Source organism: Merops nubicus, unplaced genomic scaffold (genome assembly GCF_000691845.1).
Source record: "Merops nubicus isolate BGI_N331 unplaced genomic scaffold, ASM69184v1 scaffold15332, whole genome shotgun sequence".
NCBI classification, from domain to species: Eukaryota; Metazoa; Chordata; class Aves; order Coraciiformes; family Meropidae; genus Merops; species Merops nubicus.
Window position 1 is genome coordinate 12,883 of NW_008592987.1, and position 25,133 is coordinate 38,015.

The following is a 25,133-nucleotide window of genomic DNA, read 5'->3' on the forward strand; positions in this document are numbered from 1 at the left end:
AAGCTGAGGGTGGTAAATACGCATATTTATTAAACAATGCATACTGCCCTAGCACACAAGTCAGAGCTGGCTGCTGGCGGCCCTGGCTGTGCTGCCTGATTTGTAAAACAGACAAAACCAAGCCCTTGGAAAAGCTGAAGGGATGTTTCTGCCCTTCTCCTTCCCTCACACCTTGGCTTGTCTGAGGTCCGTGTTCCTTGGCGGAGCTGCCCAAACAAAGCCCCTGTGCCTGGGGTGTCGCAGCACAGGAAGCCCCTCGTTCAGCTCCTCGCACGTGGAGTGTCACTGAGCAGAGAGGAGGTGACATGCTGGCTGCTCTGCTGAACGGCACCCCAGCACAAACTGTGCTTCAGTTAGGTTCTCCTGGCTGGCTACGTTCAACGGCTGCTCCTTGGAGGTTGCCACAAATACTTGTTCAATAGAAAAGCCCTAAAAAAAGCAATGGAGCAGAGCTGTACTTGGTAGAGTTTCTAGGGGCATTTTTTCAGAGGGCCCTTAAGATCGATAGTTGGACTTCAGCGGCAACTTTGCACGTGTCTGCCCCTTGTCTATGCAGTTCAGGAGGTTGTTCTTGCAGAACTGGCCCCCACTGTCCACTATTTCTTGTGCTGCCAACATGTCTTCAGCTGTTCAGAGTCAACAACTTCCCTTGGCTTCCTGGCATCGCAGGCTGATCCTCCTGCCCAACAGCATGTGGTGAGAATGTGACACTGAGCCCCTGTGTACCATCACCACCTGGGAGTCTGGTGCTCTCCTCCAGCTGGCGCCTCTGCCTGCTCGCTGCTTGTTGCTGCTGCTCCTTCAGCTCACTGTAGGAACGGGAGAAGGTATGAAAGATGGATGTGACAGGGAAAGCCATCAGCAAAATGCCGCTCAAGATACTGCTCAGGGCCACCACCTGTCCGGGGATGCTGCGAGGCACCATGTCCCCATAGCCAACAGTTGTCATAGAGATCACAGCCCACCAGTAACTGGTGGGGACGCTCGTGAACTCTTGCTTGGCTCCCAGTTCACTCTCCGCCAAGTACACCAGCGGCGAGAAGAGGGCCATGGCCACGCAGAGGAAGAGCAGGAGGAGCCCGAACTCCCTGGTGCAGCGGCGCACGGTGAGCCCCAGCGTCTGCAGCCCCAGCGAGTGCCTGGCCAGCCTCATCACGTAGAGGATGCGCAGGGCCCGCAGGAACCGCAGCACCAGGCCCACGCGCTCCAGGTACTTGTTCCCAGCCGCCCCACCGGGCTTGCTGCTGTTTTTTGTGGAGACTGTATCCACGATGAGAGAGACATAGAAAGGCAAGATGGCCAGGATGTCGATAATGTTGAGTGGGGTTTTCAGGAAAGCACACTTGTTTTCTGCCTGGAAGGATCGCAGCAGGAACTCAAATGAAAACCACGCCACGCACACCGTCTCCAGCACAAAGATGTCATAGCACTTCCGTGAGCATTCACCCTGGGGAGGAGCAGGAAACACAGAAAAGGGGGAAGAAAAAGATTTAGCCAGGAAGCACACCAAAGAAACAGAGAGTGCCAGCTCTTAAAGGAAAGCACCGTGTGGAATTGGTATGAATTGTGAGATGCCAAAGTAAAATCATCGCTGCTAAGAGCAGCTGGAATGGATAACTAAAACCAGAGCTACTAGCTACAGGTTTGGCTGCAGGACAGGTCAACGATGCTCGGGAGTATCCTGAGGCTGCCAAGAATTTGGTGTGGTGATAACAGCTGCTGGCCAGGCAGCCCACTGCCAAAAGGCCAGTGACTCACACCTCATTTCTAACAAAGCCTTACCATTCTTTAGCAAGGAATAGTACAGGATTCATCACTATCAATAAATGGGTGATCCCTCCCACCCTTCCTGATCAATAATAAATTGCTTAAAAATGGCTTATAAACTCCTACAGAATTTTATGTTATGTGCTTGGAGTCATCTATAATCTATTATTCACAGAACAGAGAGTATTTTTAATATTCCAGTGAACATTTATTAACACACTATCCCTACAGTCAAAAGCTTATATAAAGTACTGACAAACGTGCTTCTAAAAGACAAAGTACCAGAAGAATAGAGGGAGGGTGCAGAGTGCTAAGCATTTCTAATGACCCCACCTGTAACATCTAATGACCAGGATGCTGTCCCCAAGCTTTCTGAGGCAATGGAAGAGGTGCACTTCTCTGCAGGCTCACTCAGTAGAAAACAAGAAGAGACCTCTGGGTCTTCAGCTACAACGGCTGTAAACAAGCCAGCCTTGGCACACTGGAACAGCAATAAACAATAATGCTAGTGATGGCTGCTCCTCCACTGTGAATTCAACAGCACAAATACTGTGGCAATTCTCTGCTACAGCACTGTTAGTAACTCCAGCTGCAAAATAATCAGCTTCTCTAAATAAACAGATTCTGATGTGGGCAATTATAGGGCTAGTGCTGCTTCCTCTGTAAATGCTCACATAAAAGTGTTAATGCTCTGGGGGCTTTGAGCGGAAGGCAAGCATGTATTTATTTGAGGGAAGTGTATATTTATCCAGTGAGTCAGCCTGGCTGTGAACACTTCATGAGAACTCTTGTAAGCATGTAGCAGTCCATCCACGCTAGTGGGATTTGTGACTCCCACTGGCTGCAACATGTACTGGTACCACCGCAGAACATTGTTTTGCTCACCTGTACTAAATTATAGCAATAAAATATCACTCAAGAGTGGTGAGACTGTCTCAAACTGTTCCCCATTTCACCAGTGGAGAAGCTGAGAACCTGGAACATCTATAAACTGTTCTGCCCACATGCTCACCACGGGTGCCTTCTGCTAGGCAGAGCTGAGGAAATGTTTACTGCACAGCATCACAGCCGAATTTCACCCCTCCCTAAGTGTTTATGAACAGTTTTTTCCTTGTGAAGGAAAACAAGAAAGGAGTGGTGAGACTTCTGCTGATGTTGGGTAGTGATAAGACATGGGGGAATGGAGCAAAACTAGAAATAGGTAGATACAGATTAGACGTTAGGAAGAAGTTCTTCACCATGAGGGTGGTGAGACACTGGAACAGGTTGCCCAGAGAGGTGGTGGAAGCCCCATCCCTGGAAGTTTTTAAGGCCAGGCTGGATGGAGCTCTGAGCAATCCGATCCAGTGGGAGATGCCCCTGTCTATGGCAGGGAGGTAGGAACTAGATGATCTTTCATTTCCCTTCCAACCCTGACAATTCTATGATTCTATGATCAACAGCATTCCTCATGTCAGGGAATGACCAGTTTCAAGGGCTGCTGCATGGCTGGCAGCAAGAGCATTGTCATCACATTGAGTATAAAGGCTCATGTTACTTCAATATGGTAACCAAAATGCTGAGGCACCCTCCCCATTTCATGCTTTTAAGAAGAGATTGAGATGATGACTGAAGAAGTGTCAACAGGGGAAGAAAAGATGCCAAAAGGAATACTCAGAGACAGCATTTATGGTCCTTCTATTAAACATGATGAAAAGTTGTAGTGCATCGTATTTATAGATTTTCTTCTATTCCACTTTCAATCGGCATATGCTGTACCTCCTGCTGCTTCCCAGGGAGTCATGTAGGTATGGAAAGAAAAATCAGTTGTCCCATTGAAACTGCTGTCAAGATTTTAAGCATACTGTAGGGAGGAAGTATAATGTTATTTCAATAGTGTAGAGCTCAGATAGCCTGTCTTTAACTTCCTATTTTTGATAGGTGTGAAGACTAGAAGGAGCTTAATTTATATCTGCCTTACCAAACTAATTTGGCCATAAATAAGTATTTTTGTCACAATCATAACACACAGGACAAAACCTTTTGGGTTTAGGGGCTTGATGCCTATCACAAGGTTGTTGAGCTGTCAGTCTCCCGTCAGATACTGAACCAAGATGCTTCCATGCCACTGCATGCATCTGGCTCTGTGGGCCAGAGCCAAAGCTCACAACGTCAGTGGAAGGACTCTGCTTGTGCCCCTGTAACTTCTCACTTTATTATCAAGAAACCAGCTATCAGACCAACAGTGTCCCAGAGCCCTACTTCCTGGGGCTCTCTCACCAGGATGCACTTGCTCTCACACCCGAGGGCAATGGCTGAAGGTGATTCGTGGTTCCTGACACTGTCCTTGCACAAAAGGATCAGGCTGAGATGTTACGAAGACAACCCACAGAAGAATAGCTATGGCTTGAGCAAAGCACCAATGGCAAGAAGGAAAAAAACCCCAATGCACATATCTGCTTTCTCTGAAAGGTACATCAGTATTTGCACTACCTTGTATGGAAATTAAGATGTGGCTTGCCTTAAGAGACCTGTCCTGCAGGAAGTGTTCTGGAATCTGGTAAGAATGTCAAAAAAGTTTACAAAAGTTTAAGGAAAGTCAGTGATGCCTATGGAGAATATAGCCTTGGAATTAACCTCTGAAGAGATTAAGGTGTTTAACAGATAATGTGGCACCTAATTCTCCCAGCACTCTCTATTTGGTGAAAGGAAACTCTGCAAAATCTTTCCGTGTATGAGTTTTGCTGTGGGAGCAAACAGGATTGAAAATTGTTTCTATAGGTGGAGAAGACTTTCAGAAGACTACCTGCCCTCCCACACTCTGACATGTTTATCCTGTGTTGGTTCAGAAACCTACAGCTTTGATACTTATTTCTCCAATACTTTTGTAGAACTAAGTCAAAAATGTGAGTGCAGGAGCAGCCTGACAACCTTTGCTTAGCTGAGCATGAGAGGCTTGGTGGTAGCTGACACTCGGGTGCCATCAAAGGTGACGTCTGCCCATCACTGTAACCAAGAGTTGAGATGCACTGCAGTCAGCGCTGATGTTGGGCTATGGCCTTTCTTTGCTCTTCCCACTATACACAGTCAACAGCCAAGACTGTGAATGCCAAAATGTTTACTTTCAGTAGAGTGGAGCGATAATGCTCTGCTACACAGAGTTCATTTTAATGGCATGAAACAATCCCTTCTTTTAGCTAACGCATAATTATCTTCAGCAAAGGGCTAGTCATTCTCAGTGTTGTTATTAACCTATTGCAATCTGAACAAGCCAGGCTCTGTCCGAAGACTGTCCTGAAAATAAGAGATCTGAACAAGCTTTTAGAAAACAGACCCGTGTGTCAATTAACTTGCCAGAAGCTCCTTTTTTCAGTAATTAAATGTCTTCCTGGACCATGTTTCAATATCATCTAGGTATGACCTATTATTATCCCCGCATGAAAACAAAAACAGTAACAGCAAAAGCATGTTTTATACTTTCTGTGCTATGTTTCTTTCAGCTGCAGCTGCTTTTCCTTGCTTTTTTTTTTTTTTTCCCCTTGATTACAGCATTGTTACCAAAAAAAGCAGTTTTTCTTTTTCTAAAACTTTTCACTATGTATTTGAGTCCAACCGAATGCTGTAACTCTGCTTTGAGGTTCTTTCAATTCAAGCAAACAAACCAAAAATGTACAGAAAGACACACACACAGATGGGAAAAAAGCAATCAAGATTATTCAGCCATTGGAATAAGGGAAAAGCAAGTCCTAACAGAATAGGACAGAATCCTGCCTGAAACAGGTCTGTACCAAATTTGTATGTTCTCAAAAAAGATCAAGCTATACTAGCTCATGGTCATAAACATGTACATTAACAAATACATACTTTTTTTTTTTGCAAGCAAAATATCTAGCTCTCATACTAACTAACCAGATTTCTTCACCTTGTAATCTAATCGATATATTTTTATGATTACATTTTCATATCTAGCTTTATTAAACCATAAAGGAAAACATTTTTTAATTTTTCATTAAAATTTTATTTTTTTGTCTTTTAGAGGTCTAAACAAAAATAGCATGAATAGCAATCACAAAGGACACTTCTATTAGCACTTTCCTAGTGTTAAAAGATAAACATACTTTATTTTTTTTTTAATGTGCCTATAACCATGCCATTAAATAAACAATATCTTAGGCTTTTGATTGCAAAAAGCAGTGGCATAATAAAAATATATGCAAAGTTGTTCTTTACAAGGTGTGTATGTTTATGTGTGTATATATGTTCCAAACAGCAAGCAGATTTCATTTTGCTTGCACAGAAATTACATGAGTATGCGGAAATACCCACAGCTGCACAGGACTCTGGAGGTGTTTACTAAAGTCAACTGATGGTACAAGAAAAGAAAAGAAGAAAGGTCTCAGTGAGTAATTCAATGCAATCAAATTAAAATGAGTCTCCCTCACTAGGATTTATAGAAATTTGCTGTCAAAAAGCCAATCCCACCATCTTTCTTCTGGAGAAACATTTCCTTTGCTAAAGGTTCCTTTGGAAAAAGGAAAACTGCAAAAAGAAAAGCTGTTGTCACTGGAGATCAAATCCAGCTGCATGCATTGCTCTGTGTAGTCTGCCTAAAAATTGCAGGCGTCTTTCAGAAATGTTTTAGCTTGGCTTGCAAGGTACCTCTCACTGGTACTGCCTGTACTGCGCCGCAGAAAAATTCTCCACTGGGTGTTGTGTGATTTCTTGACCTTGCCTTTGTCCTCTGGTCTCCTGAGAAGGAATTCTGAATTCTCCACTCTTTCTCTACACAATTCTTGCAGACTTTGACACCATCTCCCCTCTATGGCATTAAAAGATGTCAAAGGCCAGATCACCTCTAACTGCCCCGGTTCTTGTGTTGTGTTGCATGTACATTTTTGTATGGTCAGCAGCTCCACAGTACTTTCAAGGAAGAAGTTTCAATGCTACCCACCTCCCCCCTGCAGTGAAGATTTCCCTCCCTGTCAAATATATATGCTAAAGGAAAAAAAAACCTCCCAAACATGAAAGGCATTGCATACAAAAATACTTACATAAGCTTTATAACCACGACATATCTAAAATTGTACTTTTGTTCTCTTCCACTGGCCCCTTGTTACTTGAGCCTTTTAGGTCACGTATTTCAAGTGCACATCAGATCAAACTCTATTTTAACCACAATGTCCACCCATGGAACTTGAAATTCTGGTGTAACTGACATCTCAGCACCAGAGGAGAGTGTTAAGGGACCTGCAGACAAAGTCCCTGAGGCTGCCACATAAGGTCTGCCCACAGGTTGGACACAGTGCTGCAGAGAGCACATCCTCAGCGCAGCAGTTCAGAGTGCTTCCCTCAGATTTGGGTGTAAGGCTGAGACACTTATTTGAATAAATGTCTGCAGGAAGACTGAGAGGACAGACCCGTCCACTTCCAATTATTCAGCAGCACAACACTTGAAGCACTCGCTCAGCTCTGGCGAGACCCAGCTCCTGCTCCTGAGGCAACAGGGTGGCAGCTGTACCTGGCTCTGTCCCAGCCTGAGGAGCGCCTCGAGCACTGCCTGCACCAGCTCTCTCCTTCCAGCTACAGCTCTGAAGTGAAGAAGCTTTCCCTGAGAAAAATTCCAGCAAAACAGCAACATTCCCAGAAAAATACCTCCCCAACAAAACCCACAGTTTTTGCTCCCACTGTCACTTTCTGATGAAATGCAATTTTCTGATGAAATGCAATTTTCTGATGAAAAGTCATTTTCTGATGAAAGCATCCAGCTGATTTTCACAGTAAGGATGACTGTGCACGTTGTGTGACTCCTGCAGCATGAACCACTGTTGGAAGGGCAGCATCACACCCTGCCTTCAGTTACAGGCACTGTTGGAAGGGCAGCACCACACCCTGCCTTCAGGTACAGGCACTGTTGGAAGGGCAGCACCACAGCCTGCCTTCAGGTACGGGCACTTCTGCCCTGCTGCTGACCACCTACGGACTTGTGATTGTCATTCAGTACATCTGCCATTAAAGCTGGGGTCAGGCTGAACTTGCAGCCAGCCTGCTCTATTTCTTGTGCTCCTGAGCAAAGATGATTCAGCTACTGCACAGTCTGTCCTCAAAGCTGGCAGGCTGTGAATTCAAAGTAATGGTTTCTGTTTTTAAAGTTGCCAAAGGGCCCTGAAAGAGCCCTCTGCTTCTTGCTGTACACTTTGATCTGTAACTAGAGCTTAGTTCATGCTTCAACTTCAGCCTGGCTGTTAGAAAAGGTAACTAGAGCCTTGCCTTCAGCCAGGAGGGTTGTCACGAATCGTTTGCAGTCATACTATGGACACAAGATAGCTCTTGTACAATTGTTCCCATACAGCTTGTCTTTGTTGACGACAAAGGGCAAGGAGGTGGGCAGGAGCTACACCTACTTTAGACTTACCTCTCTGGATTTCCTTTGATCCTGAGACAGCGCAGCCCCAAATCACCACTTTTGAAAACCTCTGAGCATGTAATTTTTATTCTGCCAGTGAAGCTGCAGATAACCACGGAACATCAAGAGGAACAAGGTAGATGGCAAAAGACTATGGCAACTGCTAGAAGGCAATTTCTGTGTGTGCAAAAATCCACAGCCAGAGTCTAATTGGCTTGTAAAATTACATGCCGTGCTATCCATGTTCATGGAAAGTTCAGAAAAGGGCCTGGGGGTCAATGGAAGGGAAGAGATCATGTGCATGCAGAGTTTGCCCGTACACTGTGGTAGCCTATGACCACCCTTGCAGACTAGAATAGGAGACACCCCTGATCCAGGAGGCTACAGAGAGTTTCCTTGAGTTACTCTGCCCAGTCACAAGCAGCCTGCTGCCTTGGGCCACCTCAGCCCTAAACTGCATGATCAAAATTGAATCCTGTAGGTAGGACCTGCGTTTCTAAGCCACAAATACTGAGCCTTGAGAACTGTTTTACTGTCACCCTTTTCCCTGTAAATGCCATAGATGTCTTAACAGCTGTACTGTGACTGCATGGATTTGGCACATACATCTGAACTGTGGAGAAAGACACAGGGGATTTGATCACCTACTTACCACACAAGACTGTTGCTGTGATCCTGAGGCTGTTCTCCATTTCCCTGCCTCCTCCACTTACTGTCCCTGCCACATGCAGATATATTCTTCACTCCATTGTCCTGCTGTTTTTTGCCCCAGTAGAGTTGCTGGGAAGAATGGAAAGCAGGTAAGTAGTGCCATGGATGCACAAAATGCCCTGTCATTAGTATCTTCTCATGAACCAGCTTTTCTTACACCTGCATCCACTTTTAGCACACACTTCTCCAAAAGCAATAGTATTTGTTATATGGCTCTAATTTATGGAAAGCAACCAACACCTGAAATCTGCAAGAAGCAGGAAACACGTAAAGAATAAAGCAGACCATAAATACGTAGGACACAGAACACCAGCAACTTGCCTCATTTTCAGATGCTTATCAGGAACAGCACAGTACCTCACCCGGAGAGGCTAGGAGGGGTGTAAAGACAGCTAACATCTGAAAACTCCTTAGACTTGGTGACTGCAGCTGGGATCAGCTGGAGGGAACACTATGTGCTCCAGCAGCCAGCTGCTGTCATCTCCCAGTCTGATCACACCACATGCCAGGAGACAGGGCCTAGACTGTAACTTAGGGAAGAGTGATGGACCCTGGGTAAAATGTTCTTTGAGGATACTTCTTAAGACTCTGCTCCATTCTCAATGCCTAGGGACCTCCTCATGGGCTAGTATCCCCTTTACTTTGTATTTCTTTGGTTTTCTCATGCTTGTAATCTGCTTCACTATAATGAGTACAAAGAGCTTCTCACAACTTGTGGTTTTCACCCTTGAAAAAAGCCTTGACACCAATTCCTTTTTGCACACCAAATACACACAAAACAACCAACGCTTATATTTGCAGCTAACTGATAGGTCTCAATATGTAAGTGAAGGGTTTGATTTGTTCAAGAACCACCCATGTTCAACAAGGATGACTCAAACTGGAAAGAGCTAGGAGAGTACCTGGATGGACAGTAGAATGCAAAACCTACCTTAAAAACAGACAACTAAATTCACTTCACTTGTTTTCCGTCATCCAATAAAGGCAGAGAAGAGATGTGTTTACTGTCTATAAATATACCAAGGGGATGAAAAGAAGCACTGTTTAATGGCATGGTCAAATGTCCTCATTCAGGTCTATCTGCAACTGTTGAAAGCACTCCTATCTCCATCTACTACGTGTGTACAACCTGCAGCCCTGCCCACAGAACAGGACGTATGTTCATTCCTTAATCCTCTTCAGTACAAAGTCCAAATGGATAACTCACTAGCCTGTTATGCTACAACAGCTGGCTTTGTTTAGGAGTGGCTGGGAAGGGCAACACCATCAGCTAAGCAGTGGCAGTCAGCAGGTAAGGTAGGAGTGGGATGGAGAGGGACATAATGTACTCACTTTGCACTGGCTATCGCAAAGAAGGCCCACCACTAATTGAAAGGACAGTGTTGGCAGAAAAAAATAGCTCCACTGCCTTCCAGAATTTGGACTCTAGAAGACACATGAAGATCCAAAAGAGCCCCCCCTGCAAGACAAAGGATGACCAGATACCTTTTAAGGTAGGTCAGTTTCTAAAAATGGTGGTGAGATGTGGTATTCATGGCAACAGGGGGCTGAACTCACCTCAGAAGACCCGTCCAGCCCTACCTGCCCATAATGTTCAGCTAGCAAAGGCAATTATGTGCTTGATGCTGCTGGAGCTGGGCCTCATGGGGGTCTGAGATCCCTACCTGGCTTATCCACAGCTTTTGTCTGTACATGTCTGTAAGATACAAGTAGGCTATTAATAATATTTAGAGAATTATGACCTATATGTACAAGAATAGGTTTACTGTTGATTTGAACAAATATTCTGAGTCAAAACACTGGGTTTGTACCCGGGGTCTGCTTTGGCAATTTTACAACCTCTCAGTACCATTCAGAAATTGCCTGAAGACAAACAGCTACACAAGAAGACACAGGTCCATGAGTACAAGGTATTGTACTCAAAACTCATCAGCTCTCACGGCAGTGAAGGCAGGATTTCACAGGCTGTGTGGCTCACTTTGTAGCACCTTTGCTGTGCAGCAGAGCGGCTCTGTGGGAAAGGCCCCTGGGTGACACAGCTTTCCAGCTGTGTCCACAGCTCCCACATCACCTGCTGTGCTTGGACCAGGCACGACCTGCACAGCCTGACCTCAGGGGGTTGCTCAGTGCAGGGCATTCGACTGCCAGTCACTGCCAAGGACAGAGGCAGTAACTCAGAAAACAAGAATGATGACTTCTCCAAGCAAAGGCGTCCTCCAAAGAAGAGCTTCACTTTAGAAATACTGATGTGCTTAGTGTTTCTGAGTAAAAATTACCTTGGAATTTTCTGTTTCCAGATTTCCACAATGTTTTCCTTGGGTTTGGCCTACTTCTTCACTGAAACTGAAAATAAAAACCCCCAAGAGAATAACTAAATACCAGAAGCCTCCTTGCTGGCAAGTGACCCCCTCTCCCCTTGACTACACATGAACTAGAAATCTTCCCTCTCAGCCCACTCTCTTCTCTAGTTCTGATAGAGGCATCATATCCCTCGAGGCTTGAAATCTATGATGCTTTTAAAAAAAAATTCCATTTTCTGTGAACCTAAGCAAATGCTTGATCCTGAGCTTGTATGTGAAGAAGCCCAGATACTCCACAAATCAGCAGATCTCCTGATTTCTGGAGAATAATCCTAGCTTGTATTTTCTATCCTGGTGCTCTGATAACAAGACTCGGTTCTTGCTTGAAGAAGCTTGAGCAATGGCACTTGGCACTTAGAGCACACCTGCTTCTCACAAGCATGGCAGGACTGCAAAACTAAAGGTGAGGATTATCTCCCACAAATGGCAGCATAAATCAAAACACTGCAGAGCGAGAGTGAGGCCAAGTCCTTCCCAAGGGCACCTACGTGCAGTTAGAACAGTTTCCCTGGGGGATTACAACACCCAGATCCACTGTCCTCTGAAAGGAATAGCTCAAGAGAGACGGGGCTGTGTTACAAAGCAGTGGCATTCCCAGTGCTTTGACATACACCCCAAACCTGGGAAACAGTGATGCTGTGGTGGCACCTGGCCACGCTCACAGAAACAAGCAGTATCTGGAATTGTGGTCTTCCTAAACCCAGCACCCTCTTTTCTCCTTTTCCTGCTCAAGCCTTTCTCATACTAAAAGAGAATCTGTCTTGCTCTCTCACTTACTAATTCTATTAAAAAGAACAACTGATTCTTAACAGCATTTTAAAGCATATTTCCCCTGTTATTTCCCCTTTTTTCCCCCCTTCTTTGAATCACCGTTTTAGAAGCTCTTCTTCTCTTCCTGCCTCCCACTCATTGCTGCTTCTATTTTACTGACCCACACTAGTTTTACTGGTTCCTGCAACCCTGTAACCTGCTATAAAAGGTGAGGGTGTCTGTTTTTTTCTCTTGGAAGAAAGAAGGACAGAGTCAAGCTTACTCTTTTCCTCTTACATTTTTTTTCCAAACTTGTTTTTGTCTGCCCCCGCTTTCCCTTTATTCTGTTATCTGACAGCAAGTGAAGGACTTGCCTCTGATGCCTGTGGGCAGAATTGCTCTCCTGCTGGCAGTGGCTCAGTCACAGCTGGCAGCCTGCTCCTGCATTGCCCTTGCACTGCAATGCTGTGAGCTCTACTCCCGCGTCTGCAAATGGATGAACTTTTGCAAGTTGGATCTGACCACTGCAAAACCCTGCACTTTCTCATCCTCTCTTTCTACTCAAGGCAATAGTAACAGTGTTCTCTGTGACAGCAGTGCAGAACTGAAGAGCTGCATGACTTACCTAAATTAGTATTTCTAGTGTGTACAAAAGCAACTAGCTGTGGACTGCGAGAAAACACCCACAGCTTCTGCCTGCAGCCACTCAGTGCATGGACCTTTCAGGAGGGTACTGCAACTTCTGCTCTGTCTTCGTCTCTACCCAGCGCAGTGTGCACCAAGTCTCCAGCATGGCTCAGGAGGTACTGTGTGACTGGGACCCTCACACTATGCTCTGTGTTTCCTGTTTGTAACCAGGCTCAGTAAACCAGCTGCAGCAGAGGGAAAGGGAGGTATGTGTGTGTGCCTGCACGGGAGGCTGCGAGTCCTGGTGCCCTGCCAGGGCATGCCCAGAAGGCCAGGCTGGCAGCGACCCAGGTGAACAGCCTGGTCCAGCTGAGGCATCTGGCTCACAAGTGACCCACCAGCTCAAGCCTGAACAGCAGCTAGTACTGGGACTAAGCCCTGCCAGTAATGTGCCCAAGTCCCTGCAGTGTCCCCTACAAACACAGTCAGTGTTGGACAAGATACCTTGGTCAGGATGCTGCCTTCACGGGGCCAGACTCATGCCACATCACTCCTCTTCAGAAAGCTTCCAGGCTTCTGAGGTTTTCTGGCTGCCCTTGCCTTTAATTACAATTAGGAACTGCCACTGCTCATTTCATCTTAATGATGACTTCAGGTCTGAATGGGCCAAGGAAGCCCCAGCTGTACAGCATCCTCACTAGCACCTCCTGCACAAGGGGACAGTGCTCCTGCATGGGCAAGCTCAGGACAGGATGGCAACTGCTCTCCAACCTGTAAGGCCAGAGGGGCTCTCGGGCTAATCCTCTGTGGAGCAGAAGATCTTACCTCTTACCAAGTGGCTCATGAATCACATGCATCATGAATCAGCTGCAGGTTCCAGTTATTGTTCACTGTTGACCACAGACTTTCTCTTATTCTGCCGTTAACTGCACTCAAAACTCTTCTACTCTCTCACTATAAAGCATTTAATTTTAAAAATAGTTCTTTTAACTTTATTTTCAACTTACCTGCTTAATGGATCTGGACACAGTATCTCAACCCTCGTGCATTTCCCCCTAACTAGCATGTCAGATGGGAAATTGTATGTAGCCAGCAGTTCACTAGGGTCTCCAAATCCTTTCTGAGTCCCCATTTCCCAGAAGAGTCTTCTGTCCTTGCCTCTCTGTGCTCTCTGCCCTTAGAGGCTGCACTCTGCTGATGAACATGCAGGTACCTCCCCATGCTCCAGTCAGTTCACCTAACTGTGCCAGATACGTCCAGTTGCTGACTGGTGTGTCATTTCTGTGTTACCTGTAAATTTTACTTGCAATTGCTTTATATTTTCTCCTAAATCACCAGCAAAACACCTAAGTACCTCTGGGCCAACACCAGAGCCATTTGCATGCCTTGCTTGCACAGAGTCACTGGATGATGATTTCTCATATTTTGCCACTTGGAGATCTGAGAAATTTTTTTGACATTTAATAAGGGAAATAAGTTTTTGAAAAATGCTATTTTTATAAAGGAAGGATGTTGTGTGGCACTAATTCAAATATCTTACAGAAGTGTAAGTACCTACATCAGAAGTTACTTTTTTCAGAAAACTTTATAACCTCATAAAAATTATACTGTTTACTTATGAGTGGTGTTCTACATAGCCTAGAATTAATTTTGCTCTTGTCCTCAAAAACGTTGCTAATTGTACTCAGCACCATCTTTTTCATGGTTTTCCTTGGAACTAATATGATGCTTATTTTAGAAAATCCAACGACCTTATAGTTTTTTTCCAGGTCCTTTCTTATGCCTTTCTTAAAAACCTATTGCAACAAAACCCCGTTTTAAACACCCCGCACTCCACTCCCTTTTTTTTCCCCATAGGTATGTGACTCTTCTAATTTCTATTGTCTTGAATCTAAGTATCTCCATGGACATGACAAAAGTCCCCAGTTTCAAAAACTTCTATATTTCATCTCGATCGCCACATTTTAATCAATGAAAATGTAGGCATTGATAATGTTAAATGATTTAATGCAATCTTTCTAAGTGCTGTACACATGAATCAGCTCATTACCTCAGCCTAGTTATATAAGGTCTAGCCAAACATAAATCTGGTCGCTGTCCTTCATTCCAAGCCTCCAGAATTGATGGCAAAATAACCTAGAGCACTGAGATTAAACATCCAGATGGTATTTTTATTAAAAATAACTGAAAGATTTCTCTTTTTCAGAACACTAGGACAGTACTCAGTAAGCCCACAGAGCACAAGTTCTGTTGCAAAAGGCAGTGTAGCAACCCATGGAGTAAAGAAGCTCTGCTGTATCCTGAGTGTATTACAGAGCAGACTATACTGAGTAGCTGTAGTAATTTTACAAACATGACTGGAGGCCATGCAGCTGTTGTTGTGAGATTGCTTCAGAGACTCCCTGGATGATTTACTTGGAAGTTAGGAGAATAAATGCACTGGTAGGTACAGACTATTATGGCGGTGGAACCAGAGAAATATTTTTAAAAAATTGAATATGGAGCATATTTTGCTGGGTGAGTCCCATTCACCAAACATAAACCAGTTATCAATGTGAGAAAGTTACCAATGCTTTTATGGAAGAGTCTTAGCTGTTTAATTATTTATCACTAATGTTATATTGCAGTGTATTTATACAATATTTAAAAGAAGATGTAAGCCTGCTATTTGTTCATAAGAAGATATCCTGTAGACTGAAAGAATTCATTAGCAGAGCAGAAAGTTATTAACAAGTCAACAGGAATTTTATCTTATTCAAATCTTACCTCATCCCCCAGCTAACAGTGCAGAGAAATACTCTCATTTTTTTGATTTTTAAGATTAGGTTCAGATCCTTAAAGGAAATATTAATACATGTATTTATTTTACATTAAGGACTGTATCATTCAAATGGTTCACTGACAAGCACAGTTCCCAGTAAAATGATGAAAGGACATGATCACCACCTCTTGATATTTGCAAAGAACACTTTGCCATTAGTCTTATATTTGCAGATTCCATGGGAGTCAGATAAAAGATGTACATCACTCAAAACCCCCATATAACTCAGCATTTAAAGTTGAAATTGAGCAGTATGGAAGTTCTTGACTCCCTGATTTTAAAGCTCTCTGTGTGACCCACAGAAACAACACCACTTTTATCCTTCAAACCATCATTTTCAACAGCTTTCAGACAAACCTGAGCTGTCTGAAAGGCAACACGCACAGCAAATTTCTCTGACCATCAGATAAGAGCTATGACTCAGCCTTGCACTGCAGAACTTTCCAGTTACTCCTCTGTTTTGCACTCTTAAGGATATCATACAGCAATTGCATTGGCATGAACTAAGTTGGTCTCACAAAAAGACAAAAATTTCCTTGCTTAGAAACCCAGCTTGCCTCCTGAGGCATAAGGAATGTGTCCATGTACCTGAACAGCAGAGTAGATGTAACTCTTTACTTCTGTGGTATTGATGGTCATAGGCATTGTATTTAACACATTCTGTCCTGAAGCTTTCACAATCCAAGTGCAGGGCTGCACAGAACAGGTGATCAAACTACAAGAGGCAGACTGAGCACATAAATAACAAGGCAAACTTTTGCTTATTGTTGATGACTAAAACTGTGACTAAAGGATGCTCTCAAAGATTATAATTTGGACGGTGTGTTACCATTTTGATTGAAGTACCATCTGAGCTTGTGAAAGAAGAAATAGAAATACCTTACTTTTAGTTCAAATACATGTCTCCAGTGCTGCGAGCCCTTCATCCCTTAAGCAAGGGCACGTGAATGTTAAAATGAACATGAATCTCACGTGTCTATAGGGACCTCCTCGTGCACAACGTTGTAGAAAAGGCATGTGACACTCGTTACTTAGTCATTTGTTCTTTCCCTGGCCTCCACCCAGCTGTGGCCTGAAATGCCCAGAACAGACACAAAATGCAAACTAGCAATGTAAAGGATGAGTACCTCAGCAGATCAGTTCAGATGCCACAACTGGTGGTATTGTTACAGCTCATGGTTTCTGCATTTAAACAGCAGAGCTGCGAGTATGGTGTAACGAGTTCTCAGATGATCCCCAGGGAAATTAGTTAGTCCAATTCTCCAAGACTCTTTTTATAAAAAGTCACCCTTGGTGCCCATATACTATAAATAGTTATCTGTAATACCAGCAGAGATTTAGCTTTTTTTTTTTTTTTTTTTTTAAATACATGTTTTATATTACCCATGCTGTAATTTCTAGAACAGGAAGGAAACACAAGCTGCAATTTTATTAAGACTTTCATTCAGGAAAACAAACCACCTATGCATCACATAACCTTGTGGCTCTAAGTCAAAATCAAGGTCTCAGTATCACATGCAGAAAACCAGCTGAATACAAAAGAGATAAAGTCCTAAAAATGAGTAAAGAAAAGCTTCATTCCAGAGTCTCAAGCAGAGTGCCGTCTTAAGGTAGAAAGCACCAAAAATAACAACTTTTTTACTCATTTACATTACTTTTTACTGAAATAAGTAAGTGATTTAATGGAAACCCAAAAATTTTCCCTGCCCAGAAGTACCTCAAGCTGCACAAGTTTTGAGACAAGATGATATTATCAATTCAACAAAATGTTTGGTATTTTTAACACACCAAGGCTGTGAATACTTCCTCTTATTTAGCTATCTATTTAGATTACAAACATAACCAAATCAGTAGTTATAACCACAGAATCACAGAATGCTTGAGGTTGGATGGGACCTCTGGAGGTCACCTGGCCCCAGCCCCCTCCACCTGCTCAAACAGGGCCATCTATTTTCCCATGACTGTGTTCAGACAGCTTTTGAATACGTCCAAGCATGGAGACTCTGCCATCACCCTGGGCAACCTGTGCCAGTGATCAGTCACCCTCACAGTGAAAAAGTGTTTCCTGATGTTCAGAGAGAACCTCCCCTCTTTCAGTTTGTGTCCGTTGCCTCTGGTCCTGTTGCTGGGCACCACTGCAAAGAGCCTGGCTCTGTCCTCTGGGCACCTGCCCATCAGATATTTACACACACTGATGAGATCCTCCCAGAGCCTTCTCTTCTCCTGGCTAAGCAGTCCCATCTTTCCCAGACTTCCCTCATACGTGAGTTGCTCCAGCCTTCATGGCCCTCTGTTGGACCTCCTCCAGTGTGCCCACACCTCTCCCGTACTGCGGAACCAGCCTGGGGCCTGGACACGGCCTCCTGGCGTGGCCTTATCAGCACTGGGCAGAGGGGAAGGATGACCCCCTTCAGCCTGCTGGCAACACGCTGTCTAATGCAGCCCAGGATGCCGGTAACTGTCTTGCTGCAAGGCTGTGTTGCTGGCTCACGGTAAACCTGATGCCCACTGGAAGCCCCAGGTCCTTTTCTGCCAAGCTGCCTTCCATCTGGGTGGCCCCAGCATCTACTGGGGTTGTTCCTCGAGCGGTACAGGACTCTGCATTTCTCCTTGCTGAATTCACGAGGTTCCTGTCAGCCCATTTCTTCAGCCTACCGAGGTCACTCAGGATGGCAGCATGACTGTCGTATCAGTCACTCATCCAAAGCTCCTGTCATCAGCAAATCTGCTGAGGGTACACTGCTCCATCATCCGGATCACGAATGAAGATGCTGAGCAGGACTGGACCCAGTATGGATACCTGGGACACACCACTAGTTACAGGCCCCCAAGTAGATGTTGTGTCACTGATTATCACCCTCTGGGTCTGGCCACTCAGCCAGTTTTCAACTGACCTCGCTGCTCATCCAGCCCCTGCACCAACAGCTTGCCTATCAGCAGCTGTTGAGAATCATTATACAAGACTCTCTTAATCTTGTCCGAAACTACTTTTGCATGTACCTTTGTGAAATTAAATCTTTAGCCCTAAGATTGTTTAAAACTCACATTCACAATTTATCTATTCCCTATCCTCACCAATATGAAAGTTCAAGCAGTGTGTAAATTAAGCTTTGAAAGTTAAATAGTTTCAGGCTTCTTTATGAGCTATTATTAACTTCATTATTTATGAGTGTTTCTCTTTGTTATAAAGTTCTTCAGCTGAAGGTTATTGAACTGTAACTTCCTATCACAGCATCTTTAATTAGACTAGCTTTTCCCAGCACGTTAGAAAGCACAATGTAGAAGGAAGTAGTCTCTGATCTTCTCCTGTTTTACACTGTGGTCATACAAATGATTGAGCTCAGCTGGACTCAGGCCTATACATGCTTTTGTGAATCAGGACAAAATGCTTGATGTTAATCTCTGAGTTCACCACCTTTTTTCTGTGATGAGGAAGACTGTCTAAAAAAAGAAAGCAGCTTTTTTCTTCAGATAGAAATGGTCATAATTTCTGGTTTCACCAGGAAAAAAATTAAGACTCTAGTATAAAAACCATCCGGTTTTCAGATGAATCTCTCAGTGTCTTTTGGTTGTTCAGCTCTTACTTAGTTGTTAAAGCTTTTGCTGTAATGTATCCCCAACTGGTCTAAGACTCCTGTGATGTATTCACTCCTTTCCTTGAGCCACTGGGTGCCTGCCATTTGTTTAGAGAGTTGAGAAGCCCACTTAAAAGTGTCATATACCTAAAATGCAGTAAGAGTACTCTATGCCTCTGGCTATTTTTATGTCTTGGAGATAATTTTTGTGGTGGTCTTGAAAGAACTCAGTGCCTGAGGACTCCTCCTATGATTTTGTCTCAGTAGTAGTCTGCCTTAAGAAAGGATTTTTTCACTATTAAATCTACATCTTGCAGAGAAATCTCCCATTCTGAAAAGTTTGAAATTAAAAACTAATTATTGCTTTGTTACCTTACATGGAAGAACCTGAGTTTCTTCACAGGCTTGTTTTCTTTATACATTTGAAATGTCCATCTTCCGAAATTTCTAGAAGCAGCTATTATGCACATTACTGGATTGGTGGTTTCTATTTAATTTAATCAGTAAAGAAAAACTAAATGAGGAAAAAAAATTGACATGATAAAATATATGTCTTAGTTTGGCAAGTAAAAATTACTTTAGGATCTGATCTGTTACCTTTATTGATAATTGTGCAGCATCTGAAAAACATGATACTATTTACAAAAAAAGAGTGATGCTTGAGATGAATCAGGGTGATCATCAGTAAGAACAGGACGGCTACACACATGGGAACACTGCCCTTCCCACTCTTGCTAAACCACCAGGCATTGCCACCAACATCTAGAATATCTGGAGCAGTTAATAAAGTTAACAAAATGTATGACTGATGATTCTTCTGTATTTTAAAAGAGATAGGCAGGTACCTAAGATAGTCTCCTTATCCACTTGGTAATTACTTCTAACTGTTAAGGTCCCACACTTTAGTCTGTGTGAGGTTACTGACACCTCTGCACAACATCACTGGGTGTAACAGCTGGACCGTTTAGATTACATTAAAGGATTGGGGTATGAAAAATTGCTCTCCAGCATGTGTAGGGTAGTGTTTGGTGTGGTTTTGTTTGTTTGTTTGTTTGTTTTTCCTATGAATTGCTTTTTCTTTCACACTGAAGGCACAGTTTCCCTGAAGCAATAACCAGACAGACAGGTGGCACGTAAAGCTTTCCTTTTCTGGAAAATTGCAGCTCAAGGAGGAAAAACGACACTGCTTGTTAGCCAAGGTATCTATGACAGCTCTGACATGGAGACCTAACAACAGTAATGCCAAAGAGAGAGCATTGAAAACGTACACATCCAGTAATGTGTGTTCTTTGGAAATAATATTTACTGTTTATTTGTTCCTCAGCCAGGATGGATGCACATACATTTTCTGCTTGTTAGGAGACTGCAAAACCAGACCAAAGAGCTCTCCCTGAGCAGGAATTTTAAGCTAGATACTAGGGATACAGCTCAGGATGATTAACATGACTTTGAATTCACTTAAGCTCCACACCTGTTATTTGGTGAGCTGCATTGGCTTGCTAAGCTATGTGAGGATGGCATGCAAGGAGTTTGCAGCCTAGGTCTCTGACCCTACAAGTAATTCCATGTGGGCAGATGCCCGAATCTTTGTGCATCCTTACTGAGGCCAAAAAGCTCTACATGAGTGTTTACATGCACTTCTGCAGGACCAGAATCAGCCACTGGCAAAATCAGACTCCTGGCATGACTAATTACAGCGCAAATGGAGTGTTGACCTGCCTTGATTCAGTACCAGGCAAGGGACATTGGGGATAAACTAAGCTACACAAGAAGTGATCTCTCACCTTTTCCCTCTACTAGAGAACCACCTCAAACAAAAGCACCACTTCCACACTATCCATGGACCTTCTCTGTGCCAAGGGCAGAATAAAGCCTATTTGCAGGAGCTCTGTGCTTTTTGGATTTAAGGGTACAGAACAACATCAGATCATTTATTCTTATCTCCTCTGTACTGTGAACATTTCACCTTTGTAACTTGAACTGAAATCAGTAATTTACTTTTGAAGTAGACTGTGTTTAGCTGAAGGCTGCCTTCTAGAGGGGCACTGAGCTTTGAACTGAAAACATCAAAAAATACCAAATCCACTAATTCTCTTCCTAGTCTGCCCCCGTAATTAATCACCATGGTATTAAATATTGGCACCTAGTTTCCCATATGAATTTATTAGGATTAGGATTCATCTTTTAACCATCCTCTTTCTGCTTAATTTGAAGGTCTTTTAGATGATAGAGTTCTCCTCCCCGATAAAGAACACTTATTTGCTTAATCCACTCACCTTCCTTTCAATAATCTAAATAAACAGAAATGTTCACATTTCTTATTGTATATAATTTTCTCCAGGTGTCTAATTTTCATTTTTCACCCTCTCTAATTTTTCCAAACACCGTTTAAAAATATGAACATGAGAGCTGACTGCAGTATTCCAGTGTCAGTCTCCCCAACGCCGCATACAGGCACAAAATCATCTTCCCAGCTTCTAAGCACTACTCCCCAGCTTAGATATTCAAGGATCACACTAACCCTCCCGACTTTACACTGCAGTACGAACTTAGATTCATTTGTTTGTACCCTAAATCCTATTTAGAATCTTGTTTTGTGAATCAGACTCTGCTTTTGCAAGATTAAGTTCGCATTCATCTTTATTGTACAATTTTGCATTTGAATATGAAAATGTGCTCCCTGTAAGGGTCCCAGCCCACCCAAAAAATACAGGCTTCTCTTATATGCTTGCTCTATCTTCATTAATACCCTGCTGCACCCAACAAGTATTATTAGCTTGTTATTATAAGTCCCTATTTATGTTCAGATCATTAGTAAAGATTTAAGGTGCCTAAACTGTGCTAATTCTAAAAGCAACTATTCAGCTCTCACTTAAACCCAGGAATATCTAAACACTAATACCTCTCAGTTTTCAATAGCAGAATATCCCATATCCCTTGTGCTTAAAATTGCAGCATACTGGAGCACTGTTGATTAAAAACAGTAAAAGGCATGTATTTTGGAAATTATATTTAAAAAAAATATAAGGACAATATAATTTTAACTAGCACCCAGTACTACTATCCTCAAATATTAGATCATAATAAGCCTTTAAACCAAGAATCTTATAATAAATCAAACATCAAACAACATACTAAATGTATTGTCTTTTTTCCTGGCTGCTACTGAATTAGTCTAACCCCAAATCAACAGCTCCGTTGATATTCACCTGAGCGCACCTCGCAAGCAAAGAGTGGGTTTAATGGCACGTGAGGCACTCAGCTCAACACGGGGGTCTCTCTGGAGCTGCTGGACCCATCAGCATGCCATTTACCTCCAGCACTACAAACCAGTAAATGCCACCTGCCAGGCAATGACCACTTTCTCTTCTGCTAGTGGCAGTGAGCAATGAGCCATGCAGCGCCCGAGGACGGCACGCAAGAGGGGTGCTTTGGGGAGAGCTCAGCCTTCTGCTGAGAGGCACAACTTGATGGGGTGAAGAACTGCCTCAGTGGCTGAAGATCACAACCACATTTAAAATCACATTTAATGACCATGGGGCTGGATAATAACCACAAGCATTCGTTGTCAAGCTTGGATTTGAGTAAAACTAAAGAGGCCATGAACTTTTTGAAAAGTCCCCACTCACAAACCCCTTAGATTGCATTTCGGCATATATTTAATGAAAAAACATGAATGTCCTTCTCTATCCATCCTCAGATGAGCTCTCATTGGCCTACATACTGCTAATCCTAGGGAACTGAACTGCTTGCACAAATAAGGGACTAAACCCTTAGGAAATTTGTTGAACTAAAGAATAAACAAAATATCCATAGGACTCAATTTTCAAGGGCACAAAGCATCCACAGCTTACACTTGAGAATATGAAGCACGTCTGAAAATTGGGACATTTGCTCTGTTTCTGCTGTTAAACTGCTACCTCAGCTTCCCTGTCCTTTACCTCATCTACAGCATCAAAATATTTTAGATGTGGTTTTTACAGTTGGGTACTGGGAATTCATTCAAAGTTAAAGTACCTTTAAGGAAAACTGTTAGCTCTTAACTTCAAAACATTAAGCCTCAAGCAAGGCTGATTTCTATATCCACAATAGTTTGTCATCTGGTTAGAGATGTCAGAAAAAATTCTGTTGAGTAAAGCTGTCTGCTGGTGTGAACTGGAAAAGCTGTGCTGGTAAGGCAGAGTTTGGCCCAATTTTCTGTCAGTATTAAGTGACTTTCTGTGCTCCACCCTGACTAGCTCTCCACACCACAAACACTGAATGCAACACTTGCATGATTGCTGGAGTGATTTTGTCCATCACCTTCCCTGAGGAGACAACAATGCAGAACACGCTTTAATCCGAGAAAAGCTGCACTCACCCGGTCTTCTTCTTCTCTGACATCTGGCATGGTGCTGATGCAGAGGCTGACTGCAGTGATGGCAACAAAAGAGATTGAAATACAAGCAAAGATCTTTCCTGGGATCCCTGAGTGGGGGTTCTCCACCATATCCCTGAGCTTTCGCATGCACAAACTCAACCGGCTATTGTCCTGGAAGGCACGTTGCGTAGTTTCACTGAACAGCATCTCCCCTTCAAACAGCCTGGCCTCTGCAGCCTCCTCCTCTTTCTGTCGCAGTCTCTTCTTACAGCACCACTCCAGGTGGTCCTCTTCTATCCCCCAGTACACCAGCTCCTCCTGAAAAGAGAGGGCGCACATCTCCCTGAGAAGCCTCAGCTTCCCAGCTGTCAGGAAAGTCATAATTGTCCTGAAGGCACTAGGATTACGGTCAAAAAAAAATTCATTGCAGCTAACATCATAATCATCGCAGATGTTCATAATCTCATCATAATTGTTGCAAGATTTTAGCTTCCCAAGCCTGGTCAAGGGGCAGTTCTCCAAGGTGGTCCATGGAACTTTGTATTTAATACCACCCACGTTGATGATCACAAACCTGGTCCGGTCATCCAGGCGGGCTAAGCAGCACAAGTCTTCTCCAGGGTGCAGAAGTTTGGCCTTTTTGTAGAAGAATCCTTTCTTGCTCTGCACTTCACACAGGTTTTCCAAGTTATTGAAGGAGTAGGAGCTGAACTCAGGATCTGCATTCCCAGTGAGCAATGCCATTTCGTGATACATTTGTTGAGTCCATAGGGAGGTTGAGGCTACTCAAACGCACACATCTGGAGCTTGACTGAAAAGTCAACCTGTAAAAGAGAATTTTAAAATCACCGTAAAATCAGGGCATTGCTAGAAGAATAACAATCCTATCCTCTCAATCCCAAGGAACTTTTTTCCATGGCAGCATATTTTCCCCCGTTATTTTAGGACTGCCTTTGTTTGATAGATGCTTGGGAAAAGACCTTAAACTACACTAAGGGCAGAAGACATGTTGATACTTCCAGAGGGTTTAGTCAGTGAATGAATGGAAACAAAACCAGCGTACTAGCATTTTTCAGATATTTCTTTTCTAGGTGTTCTAACTATATCCTGACCACCAATGGATACTGTAAAGGAAAATGGTTCTTTTGGATAAATGGCAATTTACATCTTAGCATCTTAATGAAGAAACTTAGTTGCTTTTAAAAAAAATTATTTTGATCCTTCTACATAATGATTTGATTACAAAATGCCTATAGCACGAGGATAAAACAGATGTCTACAGTACAGTCAGAAATGTGATTGCAGAAATGCTGGTAACTCCCAATTTAAATTCACTAAGCTTAGGTACCAATAGCAATGAACACGCTGGAGCTGAAAATCCAGCCTGCAGCCAACACCCAAGCAGGTTTTGTTGTTTGAGCACAAAGCGTGTGCTACTGAGATTCACTTGCCACTGGTACCCAAACTAGCCAGTTTAAAGCTATATTGGGCATATCTACCTGAATAGCCCCATTTACAAAAGGTAGAAAAGCTTCTGTTCTCATCCTGGGGTGCCCACCATCTAGGCTAGTGACACCTCCTGAAGGCAGGTGTGCACCCCAGGTCTGAGCAGAGACCAGACTTTGCCTGGGACCCTGGAGCTACCGGAAGGCTCTGCTGTGGTACTGGCCGCAGGAGGTGGACAGGATGCCCAGCAGCCTGGCAACAGCTCTGAAATGGGAGACTGAACCTAAGGATGAAGCAGAGCTGGAGACAACCCACTTGCTGCTCTTACTATTGG

The 25,133-nt window shown here is 43.5% G+C and overlaps 1 protein-coding gene across 1 annotated transcript; it reads right to left on the reverse strand.

Moving 5' to 3' along the window:
* Positions 1–533: 533 nt before the first annotated feature.
* Positions 534–24,158, reverse strand: LOC103768200 (potassium voltage-gated channel subfamily G member 2). The gene is made up of 2 exons (XM_008935340.1): positions 23,354–24,158; positions 534–1,447 (listed from the first exon to the last, which is right to left on the reverse strand). The coding sequence occupies exons 1-2, from the start codon at positions 24,107–24,109 to the stop codon at positions 623–625; spliced, it is 1,581 nt and encodes a 526-aa protein (XP_008933588.1). The 5' UTR covers positions 24,110–24,158; the 3' UTR covers positions 534–622.
* Between the last annotated feature and the right edge of the window lie 975 nt (positions 24,159–25,133).

What these genes read in the sequence shown, in the direction of transcription:
- LOC103768200 (XM_008935340.1), bottom strand. Translation starts at nt 24,109, where the DNA reads ATGTATCACGAAATGGCATTGCTCACTGGGAATGCAGATCCTGAGTTC. An exon ending in TCAGAGAAGAAGAAGACCGG is followed by an intron (nt 1,448 to 23,353) that starts GTGAGTGCAGCT and finishes GCTCCTCCCCAG; the next exon opens with GGTGAATGCTCACGGAAGTG.